The sequence below is a fragment of the Bufo bufo genome, chromosome 8 (genome assembly GCF_905171765.1).
Source record: "Bufo bufo chromosome 8, aBufBuf1.1, whole genome shotgun sequence".
In the NCBI taxonomy this organism is placed as follows: domain Eukaryota; kingdom Metazoa; phylum Chordata; class Amphibia; order Anura; family Bufonidae; genus Bufo; species Bufo bufo.
The window spans coordinates 132,627,885-132,651,050 of record NC_053396.1 but is presented as its reverse complement, the minus strand read 5'-3'; the positions used below and the strand labels follow the sequence as shown (position 1 = coordinate 132,651,050).

The 23,166-nt window shown below is 45.1% G+C and overlaps 1 protein-coding gene across 2 annotated transcripts in view; it reads left to right on the top strand.

Moving 5' to 3' along the window:
* Positions 1-9,968, top strand: part of SLC25A43 (solute carrier family 25 member 43) — a 66,141-nt gene extending 56,173 nt beyond the window's left edge. The window contains exons 5-6 of one of the 2 annotated variants that reach the window (XR_005773982.1): positions 1,461-1,894; positions 9,953-9,968. Coding sequence is in view for 1 of the 2 variants with exons in the window: in XM_040406007.1 (XP_040261941.1) it covers positions 1,461-1,667 (207 nt within the window). In the remaining variant the exon portion in view is untranslated. Of the gene's footprint in view, positions 1-1,460; positions 2,922-9,952 lie in introns of those variants that run through there. The other variant, XM_040406007.1, reaches the window with a different exon arrangement.
* Positions 9,969-23,166: the final 13,198 nt, after the last annotated feature.

Genomic DNA, 23,166 nt, shown 5'->3' with positions numbered 1-23,166 from the left:
TGGACCCTTATTGTGACCCAAGGTATGTGGGGAAAATAAATGCCACAAAGCTTCATACAGGTGGGTTAAACTGTTGGGGCGAGCCGTGAAGCTTAGATGACCATACAACTGAACTGCCGGCTGAATGCTTGTTTGGCCAACTGCTATCTCTTCTGACCCTCCCATACATTAGCATGCCCTGCTCAGCCAACTCTCCATATGAAGAGAGGGCAAAACTCTGCCTCCAGGAGTCTGACAGTGTCTTATCTCCCCAAGAACAAAAGGATCAGGTAGTTGAAATTCAACACACCCAGACCTCCTCTCCCCAACAATCAGCGTCGGAGAACATCTGCGTGTTCAGCGACACAGATCTAACATGTATGGCCAGCTTTAAAGATAACCTGTCATCAACTTTATCCTGACCTCACTGAGGGCAGCATAACATAGTGACAGAAATGCTGATGTCAGCGGTGTGTCACTCATGAGCTAAAAGTAAGTGGTTGCTGAGAACCGGCATCATAATCATTGCAGCCCAGGCCTTGAAGAGTCAAATCTACTTGGGGATAGTCCTGGTTATTCCTAATCTCCTGCTCTCTCACCCGTCTGCTGATGATTGGCAGTTCTCTCCTAGAGAGAAAGGGAGAAAACTAGGTAGAAGACTATCAGTCATCAGCAGGTGGGCAGAAATTCATGAATAACCAGGACTCTTCTCAGGTGGCCGTGACTCTTTTCCAGGCCCAGTCTGCAATGATTGTGATGTTGGTTCTCGGCAACCACTTACTTTTAACTTCTAAATGACAGACCGCTGAAATCAACTCACCTGTCTCTACTTTATTCTGCCTTTAGTATGGGCAGCATAAAGTTGATGACAGGTTCCCTTTAAGGGCTCATTCAGACGGCCGTATGCTGTCTGCAAAAAAAGGATAGCATTCAGTATTTTTGCGGACCCATATACTTTAATGGGGCCATGTCCTGATTTTCACAGACAAGTATAGGACATGTTTCATTTGTTTTGCGAAACCATGGAATAGAAAAGGGCCCCATAAAAGTGAACTGGGTCAGCATCTAATCCGCAAAAAAAGAATCTACATTTTTGCGGATAGCATACGGCCATCTGAATGAGCCCTAAGTCTGCGCTCTTCTCGCCTGTGAGTGGAAACATGTGATATAATGAAATAACTCATGTGAATATACACTACATCCATAGCACACGTCTCCCTGCCTATCAACATGTTTTAGAGCATCCATGTCCCTTTCCCCTCAATGAAGCTTAAAATATTAAGTTTTTGGACCCTATATATCCATGATTGTAGAGCACAAATTTTGGCCTCCTTGCTATGGGATGAAAATAATAGCACAATACATTTATAAAGGCAGAGTTCTGGTCTGATTATTATTCCCCCCCCCCCCCCAGCAGCTTAATTTTCCATGCATTTCAAGCTGTGTTCTCCAATAATGTCCATTCTCCATTATACTGACAGGTTGTTCCTTATTTCGGTTTGATGTTCACCACGTTTGAGTACAGCAAGCGGTTCTTTCTATATCGAAATGGTTACATTGTATCCCCGTTGAGTAACCAGCTGACACCGGGGGTGGATCAGAGCCTTGGACCCCGAGAACTGGAGGAGCTGCGCAAGTTTTTAAGACATAAGAATTTTGCAAACAGGAATCCATCCCTAAAAAGCTGATTACGGAGGAGAGGAAAAAAAATTGAAAATGCAAAGTATGTTTATTTGTGTGTTGGTATTAAAGGTTTTACAAATTGTATTATTTAATAGCAATCCAACTGCACATTTCATTAGAATCTTTTGTGGTCAAACATTATGGTGGAATGGGTTAACCTCTGTAAGGCTGGGAATGCTCATGCTGTTTTCTGATCAAAAGCCAGAAGGCGTCCACGCACAGAAGAAGAAAAGTCATCTTCTGACTCTCCCCTGGCAAATGATGTCGGGGGGGGGGGGGGGTATTGGGCATCTTGAATTTTAACGCCTGATCCTTTTGTCCTGAGGGAAGATGTGCTACGGCCAGAGATGTCTAGCTGCGTCTTACTCCCCTATTAAACACATCCATGCTTGGCAGAACCGAGCATTTGGGTGTATGGAGGAGTTGGGAGGATTAGTTGTCGGCATTGGCCAACAATCTATTGAAGGTGTATGTACGGGCACATTCAGTCTTTTCTTTGTTTCCCATTCTGTTGAACTTTGGCTCAAAAAACTGCCCCAAAAAGTGTTTGGTTCCAGTCTAATAAAACACTGTTGCTGTATTTTTATTCATATTTGCAATGTTGACTGCTTTGTCACCAGTACTGCATGTTCCGTATATGACTGTTACAGGATAAGAGACATATTATGCATTACAAAGTATAAAGGGAATCGGTCAGCTCCATATTTCCTATTTAAAGTACATAGAAGGGATTCCCTACAGCAGTCCTAATGTGGTTTTGCGCTGTGGGATTCCCTCAAACGTTACTAGTGAGCGATTTTAAGGAATTTTAGAAGGACTTGCCTGAAGTGAACAAGCCTTCATGTTCGATAAATCTGGTCATCGCTCTCTTCATGATGTGATGTTCCATCAGCGGCCATAAGGGCATCTTGTATAAAATAAGCAGACATCTTGACCTATACATAATGGACTGATTCTGCCATACTAAGGACTGTGGTTCATTTGTCACTTGCATTTATACCCTAAACTCGCAGCACAGTTTACAACATGCGTCGCTACAGCAGTATTTTGTATCTGCCCTTTGTTAATCTGTGTTTTCCATTGTACTGCATACATTTTGTATGTTGTGTGTATACTGTACCACTGATTACTGTATATTTACCTGGAGATAATTCATATATTTGTCATAAAATGGTTTGAAATTGCAAAATACTGTACAAACTGTAGAAAATGTAAATGCACATGTCCAATAAATCTGTGCAGTGTAAATAACTATTAAATTATTTTCTATAATATAACTTAGGCTACTTCACACTAGCGTTGTTTTAATATCCGGCGTCAATTCCGACACCCGGAACTGCCCGCCGGATCCGGAAAAAACGGTGAAAACGGATTACATTTGAATCCTTATCAGGATTTTGATCACAATGAAAAAATGCATTTGAAAAAACGGATCCGCCATTTATGGACTTTAACTTTTTTTCACATTTTTCGGGCTTAACATGCAAAAGCCGGATCCGTTTTGACTGAACAACTCAGTGCCAGATCCGGCGTTAATGCAAGTCAATGGGAAAAAGGCCTGATCAGGCGTTCAGTCAAAGTGTTCAGGCATTTTGGCCGGAGGTAAAAATACCTGCATGCTACGTTTTTCTGAAAAGCCTGATCAGTCAAAAAGACTGAACTGAAGACATCCTGATGCATCCTGAAGGACTGACTCTCCATTCAGAATGCATGGGGATAAAACTGATCAGTTCTTTTCCGGATTTGAGCCCCTAGGACGGAACTCAGCGCCGGAAAAGAAAAACGCTAGTGTGAAAGTAGCCTAAGTCTTTGTGTATTGAAAGGTAGGTTTAGGAATGTTGGATGCACTGCAAAAGAAAGTGTTGCCCAGGGCAAGCTGTCGTATGATTTTTAATTTTTTTTTCCGATGTCAAAATAGGTCATCAATGTCAGATTGGCGGCCATAATGGAAGTGCTCACTAGTATGTATTAAGTGCAGGGAGCAGGTGAAGCGCTGTGAATGCTGCCAGTACTCGCCCTCCTTTGTCTTCTCGGGGGCCGTGCTGCACTGCTGGTCCTGACCGCGTACAGCGTCGGGACGTAGTGCGCGCACTAGGACCTGATGCTGCTTGCAGTCAGATAGTGCAGCGCGGGTGGGAGAAGACAAGGGAGTGAGACTGAAGCAGTGATTGCAGGAGAGGTAAGATTCTTTATTTTATCTCTGATCTGAGGTTTGATGGGGGTCTGGGATAAGTCTGATGGGAATTTCACATGGGGAGGTTCTGAACTGAGTTTTTGATTTGGGGGTCTGATCTAAGGATCTGATGTGAGGTCTGAGAAATTATCTATTTTTCACCTCTAAGACAGGGATGCGTCTTATCAGGTGCGTCTTATAAAGCGAAAAATACGTTAAATGCTTCTTTAATATGGTTCCTATGTAGCTTTATCTACTATTCTGGAGCCCACTCCATACAGTCAGTCACCCAGAATACTTGTCTGTACCCACAGCCACCTACAGTCAGCAATGGGATTCGTACATCTCCTCCCCCTACATCGGAATTTGTCAGGGAGGTTGCTCCAAACGTCTTGGGGAAACTAACCACATCTTCTGTGGATGTAAGTTTGCTCATTTCCTTCTGTCTTTTCATGTAATCCCAGACAGATGTGATAATGTTGAGATGAGGGCCTCACTTCCAGGACTTGTTCTTTACATTGAAGATGGTCCTTAAAGACATTGGCTGTATGTTTAGGGCTCTTGTTCATGTTGCAGAGTACAATTTGGAGTCCACAGATACCTCCCTGATGGTATTACATGATGGAAACCTGCCTGTTTTCTCAGCACAGAAAAACAGGCAAATGATGAGGACTGGAGACAGTGGTCTGCCAGGGAACTTAGTGCAGCAGACAAGACGGCATCATGCTTGCTTCCCTTTGAAATGTTTGCATTGGACTGCATCTCAAACCTGCATACAGTGTACCCAAAGCTGCCCTCCACCATCGTAAACAATGTAAAGGGGTTGAACACCATTGTATTTCTATTTAATCAACCTGAAAACAATAAGTTAAACCACTAGAACACAGATGCATCAAAGGACAGATGCAGTGAGGAGCACTTGCCAGGGTGTGCTATCCTGAGCATCACAGGTAAAAGGCACCACTTTTGGGGGAATGGCCTACTGTAGCATGGAGTGAGACGCACCTCAGAGCGCTCCTGCCAGCATTATGAACCATCCTGCTGCTCACAAACATCTGGTGGACAAGGAAAGCCCTGAAGGGTGCCTGGATGAGAGAGGATTCTCCTGCACTGCTCATATGAGCGGCATGAATGCCAAAGAGGGGGAAGAACAGCGCGTGCTCAGACAGAAGCGGATCACAGCCAACCTGGCGCGGGAGGAGGGCCAACATGAGTGGTGAGCCGGAGGGCGTCAGCGTGTCTCAGATTTGCCAGGGTGTCGGGGCGAGGGGGGAGGACTGGTCCCAATGTACAGTGGCAGCGACAATGTTCTCTTCGGATGAAGGGGAGAGAGATGATGGATGCCAGGTCCCTACTTCAAAAGAAACCCCACTGGAAATAAACCCCCCCCCCACAACCCCACTGAACAAGAGCCCACTCCTTAGCCTCCTGCACACGACCGTTTTTTTTTCCCGTTTACACTAGCCGTTTTTTGCGTTCCGTATACGAACCATTCATTTCAATGGTTCCGCAAAAAAAACAATGTACTCCGTAGCATTCCGTTTCCGTTTTTTTTCCGTTCCGTTTAAAGATAGAACATGTCCTATTATTGCCCGCAAATAACGTTCCGTGACTCCATTCAAGTCAATGGGTCCCCAAAAAAACGGAACACATACGGAAATGCATCCGTATGTCTTCCCTTTCCGTTCCGTTTTTTGCGGAACCTTCTATTGAAAATGTTATGCCCAGCCCAATTTTATCTATGTAATTACTGTATACGCCATACAGAAAAACAGAACATAAACGGAAACGGAACAACGGATCCGAGAAAAACTGACCGTAAAACACTGAAAAAGCCATACGGTCATGTGCAGGAGGCCTTAACCTCTTCAGGACACAGGGCGTGCTGGTACGCCCTGTGTATTTTTGATCACCGCGGTGATCGGAAGCCGGTGCCTGCTCAAATCATTGAGCAGGCACCTCGGCTAAATGCCCGGGGGGGTCCCCCGTGACCCCCCCCCCCCATGTCGGCGATCGCCGCAAACCGCAGGTCAATTCAGACCTGCGGTTTGCGGCTTTACCTATTGTGGCGGGCGGTGCCATCAGGTCCCCATGCTGCTGTAGGGGGACCCCTTTCATGGAAGGCAGTGCGATGTCTAAGGAAGGCATCGCACTGCCTTCCGGTGAAGAGCCTGTGTGATCCAGCCCCCTGGATCTCACAGGCCGGAAGCTGTATGAGTAATACACACAGTATTACTCATACAGCCAATGCATTCCAATACAGAAGTATTGGAATGCATTGTAAAGGATTAGACCCCCAAAAGTTCAAGTCCCAAAGTGGGACAAAAAATTAAGTTAAAAAAAAAGTTGAAAAAAATTAAGTTTTCCCCCCCAAAAATTTTGTTTCAAGTAAAAATAAACAAAAACGACATTTTCCCCAAATAAAGTAAAAAAAAATAGGGGGGGGGGGAGTATACATATTGGGTATCGCCGCGTCCGTATCGACCGGCTCTATAAACATATCACATGACCTAACCCCTCAGATGAACACTGTAAAAAATAAAAACTGTGCTAAATAAACAATTTTTTTTGTCACCCTACATCACAAAAAGTACAATAGCAAGCGATCAAAAAGGAGTTTGCCCACGAAAATAGTACCAATCTAACAGTCACCTCATCCCGCAAAAAATTTGCCCCTACCTGAGACAATCACCCAATCACCGGCTCTATAAAAATATTGCATGAGCTAACCCCTCAGATGAACACCGTAAAAAAAGTAAAATTAAAAACTGTGCTAAATAAACCTTTTTTTTTTTTGTCACCTTACATCACAAAAAGTGTAATAGCAAGCGATCGAAAAGTCACACGCACCCCAAAATAGTGCCAATAAAACCATCTCATCCTTCAAAAATCATACCCTACCCAAGGTAATCTTTTTTTGCTTCAAAAATGAAATAATTGTGTAAAACTTACATACATAAATAAAAAGTATACATATCAGGTATCGCCGCGTCCGTGACCACCTGGTCTATAAAAAATACCACATGATCCAAGGAAATCTGCCTTCCAAAAACCGTATGGCATTACTTTCCTTCTGGGCCCTGCCGTGTGCCCGTACAGCAGTTCACGACTATATATGGGGTGTTTCTGTAAACTACAGAATCGGGGCCATAAATATTGAGTTTTGTTTGGCTGTTAATCCTTGCTTTGTTACTGGAAAAAATGGATTAAAATGGAAAATTTGCCGAAAAATTGAAATTTCATCTCCATTTGCCAATAACTCTTGTGGAACACCTAAAGGGTTAATGACGTTTTGTAAAATCAGTTTTGAATACCTTGAGGGGTGTAGTTTCTTAGATGGGGTCACTTTTTAATCAATTTTTTTCCAGTAACAAAGCAAGGGTTAACAGCCAAACAAAATGCTATATTTATTGCCCTGATTCTGTAGTTTGCAGAAACACCCCATATGTGGCCGTAAACTGCTGTACGGGCACACAGTAGGGCGTAGAGGGAAAGGTATGCCGTATGGTTTTTGGAAGGCAGATTTTGCTGGACTGGTTTATTTACACCATGTCCCATTTGAAGCCCCCCTGATGCACCCCTAGAGTAGAAACTCCATAAAAGTGACACCATCTAAGAAACTACACCCCTCAAGGTATTCAAAACTGATTTTACAAACTTTGTTAACCCTTTAGGTGTTGCACAAAAGTTATTGGCATATGTGGATGAAATTTCAGAATTTCATTTTTTTGCCAAATTTTCCATTTTAACCCATTTTTTACACTAACAAAGCAAGGGTTAACAGCCAAACAAGACTGTATCTTTATTGCCCTGACTCTGCTGTTTACAGAAACACCCCATATGTGGTCGTACACTACTGTACGGCCACACGGCAGGGCGTAGAGGGAAAGGAGCGCCGTGTGGTTTTTGGAGGGCTGATTTTTATGGACCGGTTTATTTACACCGTGTCCTGTTCCAACTCCCCTGATGCACCCCTGGAGTAGAAACTCCCTAAAAGTGACCCCATTTTGGAAACTATGGGATAAGGTGGCGGTTTTGTTGGGACTATTTTTAGGGTACATATTATTTTTGGTTGCTCTATATTGCATTTTTGTGAGGTAACTTTACCAAAAATTTGAAATTCTGAAATTTTATCTCCATTTGACATTAACTGTTGAGGAACACCTAAAGGGTTAATAAAGTTTGTAAAATCAGTTTTGAATACCTTGAGGGGTGTAGTTTCTTAGATGGGGTCACTTTTTTAGGGAGTTTCTACTCTAGGGGTGCATCGGGGGGCTTCAAAAGGGACATGGTGTCAATAAAAAAGGCATCAAAATCGGCCTTCCAGAAACCATGTCTGTCCTTTCCTTTTGCGCCCTGGCTTTTAAGTGATACAGCAGTTTACTACCACAAATGTGGTGTTTCTGTAAACTGCAGTATCAGGGTAATGAATATAAAGTTTTGTTTGGTTGTTAACCCTTGCTTTGTTACCGGAAAAAACGGATTGAAATGGAAAAGTGCCAAAAATAGCTGTTTTGGCACCGTTTAAACATTTTTTCTTTTTTGGACCGTGTTAACCTGGAGGGTTAGGTCATGGGGTATTTTTATAGAGATTCTTACGGACACGGCGATACTTAATAAGTCTACGAGAATCGTTCTCTGCTGGGCCTGCCTGTTAGCATTCAAAATCTGGTGCCTGCGCCGCGGCCGTACCTGTCTTCAATCGGCGCAGGCGCACTGAGAGGCGGCCGATCCATCCTCAATGCGCCTGCGCCGGGTGTAGATGTGACGTCATCGACGCAGGCGCATTGAGGATGGAGCGGCCGCCTCTCAGTGCGCCTGCGCCGATTGAAGACAGGTACGGCCACGGCCCAGGCGCCAGATTTTGAATGCTAACAGGCAGGGCCAGCAGAGAACGATTCTGTTCCCTGGCCCTGTCAATCACAATGCGGAGGGGGGCGTCTTTAGGATCGGAGGATGCGGCTGCTACCAGCAAGTAGCCGCCCTACTTGCTGGTAGCAAGGTAATTTGCATATTTTAAAAGCATGTTTTAAACAAAATCTACAGGACCAAAATGATTAATTTGATTATGTAGGCATAAATCGCAGTGTGGGGATTATAAGTAAGCAAAAAAAAAAAGGTTTAGTGGGGTGACAGAAGCCCTTTAAACTTTTTGTTATCTCAAGGTGACAAAAAAAATCTTTTTTTTTGCAGCTTTTTTTTTTTTTGGACTGTGTTAATCTGGGGGGTTAGGTCATGGGGTATTTTTATAGAGGAGATTATTACCGACGCGGCGATACCTATTTTGTATACTTTTTTGAAATTATTTTAGTTTTACAAACTTTTTGAACAAATTTTTTTGGGTGTCTCAAGTCTGAGAATCATTGTTTTTATCGATTGTCAGTGGCTAAATGGAAAAGGGGATTATAAATTTAGTACTCCATGGAAGTGTGGTACTCCCTGAAGCAACCAATAATGCAGAGGCCCGGATGATCTGGGCATGTGTCACATTGAGTAGTGGTGTCCTTCCGTATCCCCCTCCTGAGTCCGTCCCTTCTTTCCAGTATGGGGGACCACACCTGGAAAGTGTTGGCCAGGGACGATCCGGGATCCAGCGACCAGTTCCCGAGGTCCTCCAGCCTGCTCTTTCCCGGTCCGAAAAGATCAGGGCCTTGAGGACTGCCTCATAGAACTGCAGGAATTTCCCTGTGTTGCCAGAGCCCTGGAACAGTACAAAAGAGTTGTACATGGCAACCTGCACCAAGTAGACCGCAACTTTTTTGTACCATGTCCGCGTTTTGCGCATGGCGTTATATGGCTTGAGGACTTGATCAGAGAGATCAACTCCTCCCATATACTGATTGTAGTCGACGATACAATCGGGCTTGAGGACCGTTACCACGGTACCTCGCACAGGGACAGGGTTGATGCCGTTACTGTGAATTGTGGACAGTACAAGGACATCCCTCTTGTCCTTATATCTGACCAGCAGCAGGTTTCCACTGGTAAGGGCTCGGGTCTCACCCCTGGGGATAAGTACCTTGAGGGGGTGGTCAGGGAGGCCGCGTAGATTTTTTGGCACGGTCCCACAAGCGGACGTGGATTTGGCGGCGAGGGACCTGAACAAGGGGATACTAGTATAAAAGTTATCCACGTAAAGGTGGTAACCCTTATCTAGCAGTGGGTGCATAAGGTCCCACACAAGTTTCCCGCTAACACCCAGAGTGGGGGGGACACTCTGGGGGTTGAATACGGGAATCTCTCCTCTCGTACACACAAAACTTGTAAGTGTACCCTCACAAAGTTTGTACAGCTTCACGCCGTACCTTGCCCGCTTTGAGGGAACATACTGGTGGAAAATTTAGTCTCCCCTTGAACGCAATGAGAGACTCATCAATCGCGACCTCCCTTCCAGGTACGTAGGCCTCCAAAAATTTGGCCCCGAAGTGATCGATGACCGCCCTGATTTTGTACAGGCAGTCATAGGCAGGATGGGGGGACATGCTGCATTATCTGCATAGTGCCAGATGGAACTGTGGAGGATCGAAAGAGAGGGTGTTGGGTGCAGATCAGGGGGTGCAGTCTGGAGATCGGGCAGCAGGCTCCTCTATCTGCGTAGTCCAACGGCCGAATGGATGAGGAGAGGAGAGAACGGGGGAGTTAACTGTCACCATCACCTCACAGGATCTAAGTATGGTGATTGGTGGTGTATTATCACATCACCGATCTCCATCCTGTTCCGGGTTATCGGGTCACCAGAGACCCGAATAACCCGGAAACGCAGCAAACCGCAGGTCTGAATTGACCTGCGGTTTGCTGCGATCGCCGATGCGGGGGGGGGGGGGTCACAGGACCCCCCTAGGCATTGTGCCAGAGTGCTGCTACTTCTGTGGCCAGATATATAGCTAACTGATATATAGGTAGTTGACACACACTAAGAATTGCTCATTGTTGTTAGACTATCTGACTGAACCATGAGATAGCGGCAGAGGAACTGACCCACTAGTGCTAGCTGAAATTGCAATCTGACTACCTATATGCTAAAGCTGCAGCAGTGGAACAGATTTTAAAACCTAGGTCTGCCCCCTGACATGTTTCGCCAATGAGGTATATAAGAGGTACTAATGATGATGGATGGGAAAATAAGCCAATGAAAGTCCCCCAACATCACCTGTGAAAAGGTGAGTCGGGTTATAGGCACCAATAGCCTTGTCAACTTACCGTGCTTGAAATCCCTCCTATATCGCCGTATGGCTAATCTCAGAGCAGCAGAGGTGGTGCCCGAATCAGGTGCTGCACATGGTCTGCGCAGCATCAAGATGCGCATGGACTTAGAGAGAACCGGGAGCCAACTGCATTGCTGCGCATGCTCTGCACCCGGACTTTGGAATAAGTGAAGGATAGTGCATTAGTTCTTCATGATTGTCACTCCAAAGCCGGAGTGGAATATCTCATCATTACCTCATCAGTATCAATACCTTAAAAAGAATGTGAGAAGTGACTCTCATAAGGCAGACAGTGGCCTAGAAGCTAAGGTTCAAATTGACAGTTATTTGGTAATTTTCATATAAATTTAACAACTAAGGCCTAAAGAAACAAAGAATAAGTGAAGCCTTCATTTAGCCCTTTTGGGCTCAGACTATCTAGCCTGTAGATCCATTTGGTTTCTTCCTGCAGTAAGATTCTGTCCAAGTCTCCTCTTTAAGGCCAAGTGTTTTCTTACAGATCCCCCAGAAGGACAGGCACTTGGGATCCCCAGCATGAAATTGTCTCACATGTCTCGATATAGTGGTATCCGCTTTCGTATTGATACTACTGATGTGTTGGCTGATGCGACGTCTAAATTCTTGTATTTTACCTACGTAGAGTTTGTTACATGGACACTGGGCTATATAAGCAATGCCTGTCTGACAGTTTATAAACTCTCTGATTTGGTATTTTTATTGTCCAGGGGGTGTGTGTAAATCTTAGTCTTTTTCAGGAAGGGACAAAAGGTACATCTGCCACAAGGGAAGGTACCCACCACCTTTCATTTTAACCAGGTTGTTTTTTTTTGTTCCGATTGATAGAGGCTATGGACTAATATCTCTTTGAGGTTTTTCCCCCTCCGATGTGTAATGCTGGGTCGTGTAGTGATAACATCTCTCAGATAGTTATCTGCCTGAAGTACATGCCAGTATTTATTTAGTATTTGGTATACTTGATGATTCCGGGCATCATATGTGCCAATACACCTGATCATTTTGGAGGTGAAAACCTTAGGCGCACTGCATAATGTGTCCGATCGTCTGGTGTTTTTAACACGTGCATAGGCCCTGTGTAGGACCTTTTTGGGGTAGCCCCTTGCTCTAAATCTGTGGTAAAGATTATCATACTCACAACTGAAGCTAGAGTGCAATTTCTCCTGGCTCTGATGTATTGCCCTGTTGGGATGCCTTTTTTTTAGAGAAAGATTGAGGGTGATAACTCTGCCAGTGCAGCAGATTATTCGTAGCAGTTGGTTTACGAAATATCTCTGTTAGGATGTGGCCTCCAGAGTCCAAAGACAGCCACAGGTCCAGAAATCTCAACGTATGGCTGTCTATTTCGGAAGTAAACTTCATCCCTATATCGTTGTGATTTAGTGATTTGACAAACTCATGAAATGAATCCGTGGTGCCATCCCAAAGGATGAGTACATCATCGATGTACCTGCCCCAAAATAAAATGTGTCTAGTGAAGGTGTGAAAATCAAGTGTGAAAACAAGAGTTCTCCCACCACCCTAAAAACAAATTAGCATAATTTGGTGCACATTTACTTCCCATTGCCGTGCCAATTAACTGTAAATAAAAGTGATCATCAAACCAAAAATAATTGTGAGTGAGCAGAAACTGTAGCAAAGACAAAATGAGTTTGTTATGTGCATAAATTTGTGTCCCCTTAGTGAAAAGGAATGAAGTGGCTTGAATGCCCAGATCATGTCTGATGCTTGTGTACAAAGCTTCAACATCCATGCTCGCTAATTTTGTGTTGTCTGTGACCTGAAGCTCTTGGAGCCTGGTGACCACATCCTTAGTATCCTTGATGTAAGATGGTACGCTAGGGACAAATTGTGAAATACATTCACCCACATATTAGCTGACATTCTTTGTAAGACTACCGTTACTGGAGACAATTGGTCTTCCCGGCATCGGTCGTCTTTGTTTATGCACCTTGGGGATCACATAAAGAGTGGCGATCGTCTGATGTGAATTATAAAGAAACTTGTACTCGTCTTTAGAGATGAGGTTATCATTTCTGGCTTTAACAAGTATTGTTTTTAATTCCTTGAGGAATTGTTCTGTAGGATTACTTTCCAGTTTTTTATATATATATATATATATATATATATATATCAGTCTTAGAAAGTAGTTCTTCCACCATCTCTTGGTACAGTGACTGCTCCATAAGGACAATGTTACCACCCTTGTCAGAGGGTTTTATAACTAACTCCCTATTTTTAGTTAATTCCTGTAGGGCCTGTCTCTCTTCCAGATCCAAATTGTAAGTGCTGGGTAAAGTGCACCTTTTAACCACCTCAGCTCCCCTAGCTTAAACACCCTTAATGACCAGGCCACTTTTTACACTTCTGACCTACACTACTTTCACCGTTTATTGCTCGGTCATGCAACTTACCACCCAAATGAATTTTACCTCTTTTTCTTCTCACTAATAGAGCTTTCATTTGGTGGTATTTCATTGCTGCTGACATTTTTACTTTTTTTGTTATTAATCGAAATTTAACGATTTTTTTGCAAAAAAATGTCATTTTTCACTTTTAGTTGTAAAATTTTGCAAAAAAACGACATCCATATATAAATTTTTCTCTAAATTTATTGTTCTACATGTCTTTGATAAAAAAAAAAATGGTTTGGGTAAAAGTTATAGCGTTTACAAACTATGGTACAAAAATGTGAATTTCCGCTTTTTGAAGCAGCTCTGACTTTCTGAGCACCTGTCATGTTTCCTGAGGTTCTACAATGCCCAGACAGTACAAACACCCCACAAATGACCCCATTTCGGAAAGTAGACACCCTAAGGTATTCGCTGATCGGCATAGTGAGTTCATAGAACTTTTTATTTTTTGTCACAAGTTAGTGGAAAATGATGATTTTTTCTTTTTTCTTTTTTTTTCTTACAAAGTCTCATATTCCACTAACTTGTGACAAAAAATAAAAACTTCTATGAACTCACTATACCCATCAGCGAATACCTTGGGGTGTCTTCTTTCCAAAATGGGGTCACTTGTGGGGTAGTTATACTGCCCTGGCATTCTAGGGGCCCAAATGTGTGGTAAGTAGTTTGAAATCAAAATGTGTAAAAAATGCCCTGTGAAATCCTAAAGGTGCTCTTTGGAATGTGGGCCCCTTTGCCCACCTAGGCTGCAAAAAAGTGTCACACATGTGGTATCGCCGTATTCAGTAGAAGTTGGGCAATGTGTTTTGGGGTGTCTTTTTACATATACCCATGCTGGGTGAGATAAATATCTTGGTCAAATGCCAACTTTGTATAAAAAAATTGGAAAAGTTGTCTTTTGCCAAGATATTTCTCTCACCCAGCATGGGTATATGTAAAATGACACCCCAAAACACATTGCCCAACTTCTCCTGAGTACGGCGATACCAGATGTGTGACACTTTTTTGCAGCCTAGATGCGCAAAGGGGCCCACCTTCCTTTTATGAGGGCATTTTTAGACATTTGGATCCCAGACTTCTTCTCACGCTTTAGGGCCCCTAAAATGCCAGGGCAGTATAAATACCCCACATGTGACCTCATTTTGGAAAGAAGACACCCCAAGGTATTCAATGAGGGGCATGTCGAGTTCATAGAATTTATTTTTTTTTGGCACAAGTTAGCGGAAATTGATTTTATTTTTATTTTTTCTCACAAAGTCTCCCTTTCCGCTAACTTGGGACAAAAATTTCAATCTTTCATGGACTCAATATGCCCCTCACGGAATACCTGGGGGTGTCTTCTTTCCGAAATGGGGTCACATGTGGGGTATTTATACTGCCCTGGCATTCTAGGGGCCCTAAAGCGTGAGAAGAAGTCTGGAATATAAATGTCTAAAAATTTTACGCATTTGGATTCCGTGAGGGGTATGGTGAGTTCATGTGAGATTTTATTTTTTGACACAAGTTAGTGGAATATGAGACTTTGTAAGAAAAAAAATAAATATTTCCGCTAACTTGGCCAAAAAAATGTCTGAATGGAGCCTTATAGGTGGGTGATCAATGACAGGGGGGTGATCAGGGAGTCTATATGGGGTGATCACCCCCGTCATTGATCACCCCCCTGTAAGGCTCCATTCAGACGTCCGCATGATTTTTACGGATCCGATCCATGTATCAGTGGATCCGTAAAAATCATGCGGACGTCTGAATGGAGCCTTACAGGGGAGTGATCAATGACAGGGGGGTGATCAGGGAGTCTATATGGGGTGATCACCCCCCTGTCATTGATCACCCACCTATAAGGCTCCATTCAGATGTCCGTATGTGTTTTGCGGATCCGATCCATGTATCAGTGGATCCGTAAAAATCATACGGACGTCTGAATAGAGCCTTACAGGGGAGTGATCAATGACAGGGGGGTGATCAATGACAGGGGGGTGATCAGGGAGTCTATATGGGGGTGATCACCCCCTGTCATTGATCACCCACCTATAAGGCTCCATTCAGATGTCCGTATGTGTTTTGCGGATCCAATCCATGTATCAGTGGATCCGTAAAAATCATGCGGACGTCTGAATGGAGCCTTACAGGGGAGTGATCAATGACAGGGGGGTGATCAATGACAGGGGGGTGATCAGGGAGTCTATATGGGTGATCACCCCCGTCATTGATCACCCCCCTGTAAGGCTCCATTCAGACGTCCGCATGATTTTTACGGATCCGATACATGTATCAGTGGATCCGTAAAAATCATGCGGACGCCTGAATGGAGCCTTACAGGGGAGTGATCAATGACAGGGGGGTGATCAATGACAGGGGGGTGATCAGGGAGTCTATATGGGGTGATCACCCCCCTGTCATTGATCACCCACCTATAAGGCTCCATTCAGATGTCCGTATGTGTTTTGCGGATCCGATCCATGTATCAGTGGATCCGTAAAAATCATGCGGACGTCTGAATGGAGCCTTACAGGGGAGTGATCAATGACAGGGGGGTGATCAATGACAGGGGGGTGATCAGGGAGTCTATATGTGGTGATCACCCCCATCATTGATCACCCACCTGTAAGGCTCCATTCAGATGTCCGTATGTGTTTTGCGGATCCGATCCATGTATCAGTGGATCCGTAAAAATCATGCGGACGTCTGAATGGAGCCTTACAGGGGAGTGTTCAATGACAGGGGGGTGATCAATGACAGGGGGGGTGATCAGGGGAGTCTATATGGGGTGTCACCCCCGTCATTGATCACCCCCCTGTAAGGCTCCATTCAGACGTCCGCATGATTTTTTAACGGATCCGATCCATGTATCAGTGATCCGTAAAAATCATGCGACTGTCTGAATGGAGCCTTACAGGGGGAGGTGATCAATGACAGGGGGGTGATCAATGACGGGGGGGTGATCAATGACAGGGGGGTGATCAGGGAGTCTATATGGGGTGATCACCCCCCTGTAATTGATCACCCACTATAAGGCTCCATTCAGATGTCCGTATGTGTTTTGCGGATCCGATCCATGTATCAGTGGATCCGTAAAAATCATGCGGACGTCTGAATGGAGCCTTACAGGGGAGTGATCAATGACAGGGGGGTGATCAATGACAGGGGGGTGATCAGGGAGTCTATATGTGGTGATCACCCCCGTCATTGATCACCCCCCTGTAAAGCTCCATTCAGATGTCCGCATGATTTTTACGGATCCGATCCATCTATCAGTGGATCCGTAAAAATCATGCGGACGTCTGAATGGAGCCTTACAGGGGAGTGATCAATGACAGGGGGGTGATCAATGACAGGGGGTGATCAGGGAGTCTATATGGGGTGATCACCCCCCTGTCATTGATCACCCACCTATAAGGCTCCATTCAGATGTCCGTATGTGTTTTGCGGATCCGATCCATGTATCAGTGGATCCGTAAAAATCATGCGGACGTCTGAATGGAGCCTTACAGGGGAGTGATCAATGACAGGGGGGTGATCAGGGAGTCTATATGGGGTGATCACCCCCCTGTCATTGATCACCCACCTATAAGGCTCCATTCAGATGTCCGTATGTGTTTTGCGGATCCGATCCATGTATCAGTGGATCCGTAAAAATCATGCGGACGTCTGAATGGAGCCTTACAGGGGGGTGATCAATGAAAGGGGGGTGATCAATGACAGGGGGGTGATCAGGGAGTCTATATGGGGTGATCAGTTGTTCATAAGGGGTTAATAAGTGACAGGGGGGTGTAGTGTAGTGTAGTGTAGTGGTGTTTGGTGCTACTTTACTGAGCTACCTGTGTCCTCTGGTGGTCGATCCAAACAAAAGGGACCACCAGAGGACCAGGTAGCAGGTATATTAGACGCTGTTATCAAAACAGCGTCTAATATACCTGTTAGGGGTTAAAAAAATCGCATCTCCAGCCTGCCAGCGGCGATCGTTCGCTGGCAGGCTGGAGATCCACTCTCTTACCTTCCGATCCTGTGAACGCGCGCGCCTGTGTGCGCGCGTTCACAGAAATCTCGCGTCTCGCGAGATGACGCATATATGCGTGACTCTGCGCCAGGCTGCCGCCTCCGGAACGCGATCCTGCGTTAGGCGGTCCGGAGGCGGTTAATCTGCTTCAGCTCCTTAGTGACCAATTAGACAAACGTATCGATGTTCCCAAATTGAGAAAAAGGTGGAGTAAATTTGGATCTTGGTTTTAGGGAAGAGAGGGGAGGCTCTATCGTGTCGATGGCTGTGACATCAGAAGTGTCAAGTGATTCCAGAATAGCCAAAGTGGCTTTTTCTTGTTTTTGTAGGTGGTGAAAGTCTCTTTCTTGTTGTTCGTGAGTTTTATGTAATGCAAGTTTGCGAGCAAAAAGGTTAATGTCTTTAACCCACATAAAACACTCAAAACCTGGGGTGGGGGTAAAAGACAACCCTTTACTTAATAATTTGGCATGTCTATCTTCTAACTGAAAACTGGACAGGTTGTACGTCCATTTGTCCCTGTCCCTCAGTTGCACTCCCTGGGATAAAAAATAGAGTTCACCGAGGGTGCAGTTGTCACTAGTGCAGTGGGACCAAGAGTTTGTGAAGACAGTGAATAGGAGAGTAAGGGACCAGACAAAGACGTGTATTGTGCCATATTTGGTTGCTGAGGTGTATCTGACATTGGCCCACTCAGTTTTGGGGCGGTAGAGGTGAACATAGTGACGTCCCATGTCTGGGCTACACCTGATGGAGTTGTTGAGGGCTGTGGGGCAGGTGCTGTTCTTTGTGTATACGGTACGCAACCTTTATTTTTGTGCCCGTTTGTCTATTGAATTGATTTCTGGACAGTTGTTCTTCAGGACCAGACCAATCAGATTCTGAGATATTAGTCTGTGATGTTTTTTTTTTCAGGTGACCCAGTATTAATTTTGGAGATGTAAATCTGGCCTGTGTCAAAGTCCCTTCTATCTCTGATGTATTTTGTATGCTTTCTGTCTTTAATTTCCGTTTGAAATGACTCAATATTATTTTGCAGACGTGATTCACATTGGACAAAATCTGACTGCTGTCCGAAACTCTGAATTTGTGCTATTTCTTTCTCTAACTGGATGGTAATTCTGGACAGGGCTCCTCTTTCATATTCTAGGAGATACTGTAACATGCGCAGAGAGTTTTCTGTCAATAACTGCTGCCAGCCTTTAATAAACACAGCATCCTCTTGATGTAAATTGGGGACGATATTAATTCTCATCCCCCTATAAACTATACCTTGTTGTATGTAGGTCTCCAAACTGGTAATGTCACGGCCACGGTTTTGGCCGTGACTCCTGGGGAGCCGCATACTGTTGCCCGCGGTTTTGGGTTGTAGTGTCAACCGCAGCTTGAGGCATAAGGTTGTTAGCTTCAAGTGCGGTTGGCCGGAGGGGGGGGGGGGGGGGGGGGGGGGGGGGGGGGGGGGAGGGGCAACAGCTATGTGTGCGGTTCCCTCGGAGTTGTGTGCGCGTTTGTAAGCACTTTTGTATGTCTGTGTGCACTTTGTTTATGTTTGGTGTGCACTGACATTTTCCCATCACTGTGGCAGTCCGTAGCAACGTTTGGTTGTATTATGGACATGTGGTGGCAGTGTCCCGGCCTTCGGGCTGACTCCCAGGACACGCTTGCCACCCATGTCGTTGCCTGCGGCAACAGCCACAGTGTGTTTGTTGTTTGGACACTTCCCCTTTAAGTTATGTTTTCCCTTCTGTGGTTTTGGAAGGGTTAACTCCCTTTCAGTGTGTGTGAGTCACGGGGTGTGTCTGATTGTTGGGTGTGGCCTCTTGGCCCTATAAAGCCTCAGTTGTAGGCAGTAGCCAGAGAGGGTGTTTCAGCCATGCTGGCTGTAGACATCCTCCTGGTTACTTACCAACTGCCAGTGGGGGCCAAGCTTCTGGTCATAAGTAAAGATATATGTCCTTTGGTGTCTGGAAGATGTGTTTGGTTTTATGTTTCTTTATTGCACCTGTGGTCCTGGGTTCCCGTGTGTTGTGTGTTTGTGTGCTGAGTCCTGCTGTCTGTGGGCAGTACATCCACATGGGTTCCAGGCTTTGTGGTCTGTGGTAGGTCACTGTTATGCTTGTGGCAAGTACCTGCCATTGCCATAGGTTGCATTTGTTTCCCCTTGCTTGCAGCTTGGCCAGTGAGACTCCTGTTCCTCCGTATCCAGAAGGAACAGGATGTCTTACTCTGACTCCTAGCCCAGGGACCGGTCGGAGGGTAAGTTAGGGCTCCGAGGTTCCTGCGCATGGGTCCTCCTACCTTCAAGGTCGGCCCATGCAGATAGGAGTTAGGGTCAGGTTAGGGACGCTGTAGGAGGTGACCTGCTCCCTAATCCTGTCTGTCCTGGTCAAGCAGCGACCATCATCTTTTGGCACACGGCTGAGGGTTTCCCCCATCCTCAGCCGTGACAGGTAATTTCCCAGAGGGACCTAACATATTGCTTGTAGGTTTTATAAATTTCTCTGAAGGCTGACTGTCACTGGTGTTAATAGGTAGGCTTACTGTAAAAAACACTTATTTCAAAGTCCGGCGCATCCCCATGCCACGCAGAGCATGCGCAGCACTGCAGTTGGCTCCCGTGTCTCTCTAAGTCCGTGCACATCTTGACGTTGCGCAGAGCATGCACAGTACAGCATTTGGCTCCCGGATTTTTCTAAGTTGGTGCACAGCGCCCCTGTGCGCAGCACCTGATTCGGGCACCACCTCTGCTGCTATATTATTAGCCATACAGAGATATGGGAGGGATTTCAAGCGCGGTAAGTTGACAAGGCTATTGGTGCCTATAAACTGACTCATCTTTTCACAAGTGATTGTCACGTGTAATGGGGAAGAGTAAAACACCAGATGCACACAAAAGAAATAGACAACAGTCTAGGCCTCAAAAGCTAAGGAAGATGGATGGTAATCTCCTAGTAATCCCTAGGCCTTTCCCTAACTTCTGCCAGTATGAGCAGATCCTGATGGTGGAAATGCTCATACGCCGGATACCTATGCCCTGATAAAACTGACGAGCCCTAGGATAGGTAGCAGGAGACAAGACAGCTGGTTCCTTCCCAGATGAAGAAACCAGTGTCTCCCTGAGGCCTAGAACCAAAACGCACCAGAGAACAACAAACAGAACAGGCAACTTGTACTTAGCTTTGAGATGAATAGAGAAGCAGAAGATCCAAGACAAACAAGCTCTAGCAACTCCAAGAGGAAATATCCACTGCATGGTCAGCAGTGTGAGGCAGACCTAAATAGAGCCTCATCACAGATAACAAGCAGAACCTGAGGAGAGGTGAGATCCTGGCACACAACAATATACAAGAGGAAAACAGAAAGACCTGTCATATAGCCTCATGTGCAGCAAGTCTATCCAATCTTCTAACCTCTGTCACTGGAGAGACCGTGACATCCCCCCCCCCCCCTTCCCTCTATGGCCAGGACCAACCTTATCAGGATGCTCCCTGTGAAAGGCCTTCACAAGGCGACTGGCATTCACGTTGGTCGACGGAACCCACATTTTTTCCTCTGGACCGTAACCCTTCCAGTGTACGAGATATTGAAAAGATCCACGAAGAATACATGAGTTCACTATTCTGGCAATCTGAAACTCAAGATTACCATCCACCATGACGGGAGGGGGTGGCAGGGAGGACGGTTCAGCAGGTTTGACATATCTTTTAAGCAATGACTTGTGAAACCCATTATGAATCTTCAACGCCTGCGGAAGTTCAAAACGAAAAATCACCGGATTAATAATGACAGAGATCTTGTATGGCCCAATAAACCTTGGCCCCAACTTCCAAGAGGGTACCTTCAACTTAATGTTTCTTGTGGACAGCCACACAGAGTCAACCACTCTCAGGTCCGGACCACTCGTCTCTTGTCAGCCATACATGTATACTTTTTGCCTATTTTAGATTGTTTTGAATCTTCCGCCAAATAGATGACAATGAAGAGGAGAATCTTTCTTCTTCAGGTATACCAGAATTCTCAGTACCAGAAAATTTGCCAAACTGCGGATGGAACCTATATGCACCAAAAAACAGCGACTTTTGTCACGGTATGTGGGGAAAGGAAGAACACCAAGTAAACAAACTACAACAGTAACACAGACTAGGCCCCAAAGCTAGTGAGAAAGGGGAAGGTAACCTCCTATTTATCCCTGAGCCTCTTCCTGACTGCTAACAGTATGAGTAAATCCTAATGGTGGAAGAACTCATACACCGGAACCTAAGACCTGATGAAACTGACACAAACCCTAAATTAGAGAGCGGGGATGAGACTGCCGGGATCTTCCACCGTGAAGGGACCAGCGTCTCCCTGAGACCTAGACACAACACACACACAAAGTAGAAACCAAACAAGACTTAGCTTGAGATGAGTAAGAAGTAAGAGAACTTCAAACAACCAGCTTAGAACTCTAGAAGGAAATAACAACCGCAAGGTCTGCAGTGAAAGGCGGGCTAAAATAGAGCCACTAAACAGCAAATGAGCAGAACCTGCCTACAACAGACAGCAAGGAAAAACAGAAAGACCTGTCAGATAGACTCATGTGCTGCAAGTCTATCTGATCTTCTTAGACCTCTCACAGGGCAGGCAGTGACAGTACCCCCCCTCCTACGGGTGACCTCTGGGCACCCAGGACCGACCTTATCCGGGTGTGCCCTGTGAAAGGCCTTCAGAAGGTGACTAGCACTGACATCAGTTGCCGGAACCCACATTCTTTCTTCTGGACCGACACCCTTCCAATGTACAAGGTACTGAAGGGAACCACGAAGAATACGTGAGTTAATTATTCTGGAGATCTGAAACTCCAGATTACCATCTATCATGACAGGAGGAGGTGGCAAGGGAGATGGTTCAGCAAGTTCCACATAGTTTTTAAACAAAGATTTGTGAAACACATTATGGATCTTCCAAGCCTGCGGAAGTTCAAGACGAAACGCAACTGGCAGATATCTTGTGAGGACCAATAAATCTTGGGCCCAACTTCCAAGAGGGTACCTTCAACTTAATGTTCTTAGTGGACAACCACACTAAATCACCCACACACAGGTCCAGACCAGTCATACGTCTCTTGTCAGCCATACGTTTAGATATTTTGACCATTTTTTTCAAATTGATTTGAATTTTCCACCAGATAGATGACAATGAGGAAGATAATCTTTCCTCTTCAGGTATAACAGAGGACTCAGTCCCAGAAAAAGTACAAAACTGAGGGTGAAACCCATATGCACCAAAAAATGGTGACTTATCAGTGGACTCCTGTCTACAGTTATTCAAGGCAAACTCAGCCAAAGACAAAAATGAAGACCACTCTTCCTGATTCTTGTAGACAAAACACCTCAAATAAGTCTCTAGATTTTGGTTAGTGCGCTCAGTTTCTCCGTTCGACTGAGGGTGAAAAGCCGAAGAGAAAGACAACTGAACTCCCAGACGAGTACTCCAGAACCTGGAAACAAATTGCGTCCCCCTATCAGATACCACATCAGAGGGAATGCCGTGTAATTTCACAATGTTATCAATAAACACTTGAGCAAGAGTTTTGGCATTGGGCAATGGTAAAAAGTGCGCGATCTTACTGAAGCGGTCTACCACCACCAAAATCACAGTCTTCCTAGATGAGCTAGGTAAATCGGTGAGGAAGTCCATGGACAAATGTGTCCAAGGACA